General features: G+C 50.5%; 1 protein-coding gene across 1 annotated transcript; it reads right to left on the bottom strand.

Moving 5' to 3' along the window:
- Positions 1-503: 503 nt before the first annotated feature.
- On the bottom strand, positions 504-2658 carry LOC103372653 (potassium voltage-gated channel subfamily S member 3-like). The gene has a single exon (XM_008302342.1). The coding sequence runs from the start codon at positions 2656-2658 to the stop codon at positions 1159-1161; it is 1500 nt and encodes a 499-aa protein (XP_008300564.1). The 3' UTR covers positions 504-1158.
- Between the last annotated feature and the right edge of the window lie 303 nt (positions 2659-2961).

The raw sequence follows: 2961 nt of genomic DNA on the forward strand, positions 1-2961 counted from the left end.
CCAGGTGGAAATTATAACCGGGGACAGGAGGTCGATACTTTCAGGAACAGAAAAGTGTGAATAAGTAAAGAATGCCTCCTTTTGCGTCACAGTGCATGTCACCGCTGAACTGAGCAGTATTTTTCCTTTTAGTCGGGCTACAGTCGAGGTGGAATGTGGAGTTCTTGCACGTTGTTTTCCTGATTTAAGTTTAGCTCATTTGCAAAAACAGAAAACTCCATCTGCACAAACCTCCAGAAAAAAACCCAGCGTTCCATCGTCTACCTGAGACAACAGCAATCAAACTGAACTTATCTCTATTTGTACTGAGTCAGATCCACTCAGCTTCAGTTTGACTGATATCATCTCAAGCAAACAACAAAAAAACTAGTTTTCTGAAAATCTACAGAAATCTGTTTTTGCAAATGAACTCTTCATATAATCATCAATAAATGCAACGAGCGTGCATCTGCATGAGCGAGCGACACAACTTCTTACATGAACTTCCACAAATGAAAGCCGTCTTTCTTCTGAGTTTTATTTCATGTCCGTATGAGTTACCCCCAGGCATGCCTGTACAAAACAAGAATCTAATAACAACCTGGCACAGTGAGACGTGCGGCCTCTCTTTATCAGCGTCAATAACGCCACATATCCTACACAACTATTTTTATTACTCTCTCTCTCTCAAGATGCATTTATTTCGGTCATGCAGGCTGTGGAACATCAGTCAACGTGGAGATCCATAACAACCATTTTTAAACATCAAACTGCGTTGTTGTCATTCTAGACTTCTGCATTTGGCGAACACTCACTTTGAACTTTCAGCGAGCGGACAAATCAATAAAGGACATTACTTTGAAAAACATTAACATTATGGCCTCCTACATGCATCATTGCAGTTTTCTCAAGCAGAAAATGGGCTTTCAAACCTCTGAGCAAGGTTCAGATAATTCCCTTTAGATTTCCTGGTTTTAGCGACGCTGTATATTTCACAAGCTTTTCCCCTGTAGGAAAAAAAAAGGAAAAAAAAACATCATGACCACAATATTTCTCTGTCAAATTGCGGGAGGAAGACGGTGCAGGAAGGCAGGGTCAGTGATGGAGCGTTCTGCCCTGAGAGGCACGGAGTGACTTGCAGTCATAAAGGGAGTGGTACTCTGTGAAATGGCAAGAATCTCATTTTGCTGCCCCATTTTCACAAGTGTCATTATCATACACTTCGATGTCCTGGAGACTGGAGGCATCTGTATCGTCCCCCCCGCTGCTGTCAGTGTTCCTGAAGGCGAGGCCTCCTATAAAGGGATACACGCTCTCTGTGAACAGGTCTCTGATGTTGTAGTAGGGCAGCTCTGGGTCTTGTCTCTCAGGCTTGGTGATGCACTGGCCCTCCATGGCTTTGTTCCTCTGATAGTACTTTGAAAACTTATTGAAGATGATGGTAATGGGCAGAGCCACCACTAAAAGGCCACAGATGATGCACAGGGTGGCCACTATCTTCCCCGCCAGCGTCACCGGACACGTGTCGCCATAACCGACCGTTGTCATGGTGATCGTTGCCCACCACCACCCCGAAGGGATCGTCCCCAGATCCGTGTACGTTTCCTCCTTCTCTGCGAAGTAGATCAGGGCGGAAAAGATGGAGATTCCCACTGAGAGGAAGAGAAGGAGCAGGCCCACCTCGTGGTAGCTGTGGCGGACGGTGGCGCCCAGCGCTCGCAGACCGATGGAGTGCCGAGCCAGTTTGAGGATTCGGAGAACCCTCATGAGGCGCAGGACCTGCACCACCTTCCCCACGTTCTCTAAGTCCTCGTTCTCCTCCGCGGCCTCCTCGTCGGCCGTCTCCAGAGCTAAAGTGGCATAAAATGGCAAAATGGAAGCAACGTCAATGATGTTCAAGGGGTTCCCGAGGAACTTCCTCCGGGAGGGCGCCACAATCAGCCTGATGATGAACTCTGCGGAGAAGCAGACGATGCATATCACCTCCAGGATGCCGAGGACGGGGTCCTCGATGGGCTTCTCGTTGTCGTCCACACGCTGGAACTCGGGCATGCTGTGGACACACATGGCAACGATGGAGGTCAGCACCACGCTGAGGGAGGCCACGGCGATGATCTTTGAGGCTCTGGAGTGACCCGGATCCTCCAGTCTGAGCCAAACGTAGCTCCTCACCTCTCCACACCAGGCGCCTCTGAACTTGGCGAGGTCTTTGTCCAGAGCGGAGAGCTCCTCGAAGGAAGAGTCCAAACTGGGCTGCTGCTGGTCGTCGCTCCTGACGTCCCAGTCCCTGTCCTCGATGTACTCCTTCCTCTCATGGTACCAGTTGCTGCAGCAGGGGCTGAGGTGGAGCTCCTGGATGCCCCAGTACTCGATCTCCTGGCTGAAGGAGAACACGCACAGCTCCTCCATCATGTGGATGCGGCCCGTGTGGTAGAAGTTGAGCACGCAGAGGAAAACCCGGGGATTCCTGTCGAAGTAGAACTCCCTGTCGGCCGGGCTGTAGTCGTCGCACAGCTCCAGGATCGCCGCCTCGCTCTGGCAGCGCAGCAGGCGGGCCAGACGAGTGTGGGGGAAGCGGAGCAGCGTGTCCGGATCCACTTGGTGTCGCGCCCCTCCCACGTTGAGGTGGACCCGGTCCTCCTCATTCCCACGGCGGTGGAGGATTTGCCCGTACCCCATGGTCCTGATGACACATGTGGAGACATGATGAGGAGAAATGAGGTCAGGAATTTCTTTAAGGTGCTTTTTTACGACAACAAACCGTCTTGGATGGATCTATCAAGACACATCTGACTGCGCTGCTGGTGGAAAACATTAGTCCTCTGAAGGAAAAAAAATCAATACAGCACACACAGGAAATGGGCTGTAGTGGCATGAGAGGAGAGGCGTGAGGTGCTGTCACTTCATGGAGGGCTCAAGTTCAGGATTATCACTGAAGGAATCAAATTACAGAGAGGACCAGACGAACTCAGAGGAAATGAG

Source organism: Stegastes partitus, unplaced genomic scaffold (assembly GCF_000690725.1).
Source record: "Stegastes partitus isolate 25-593 unplaced genomic scaffold, Stegastes_partitus-1.0.2 Scaffold1796, whole genome shotgun sequence".
In the NCBI taxonomy this organism is placed as follows: Eukaryota; Metazoa; Chordata; class Actinopteri; family Pomacentridae; genus Stegastes; species Stegastes partitus.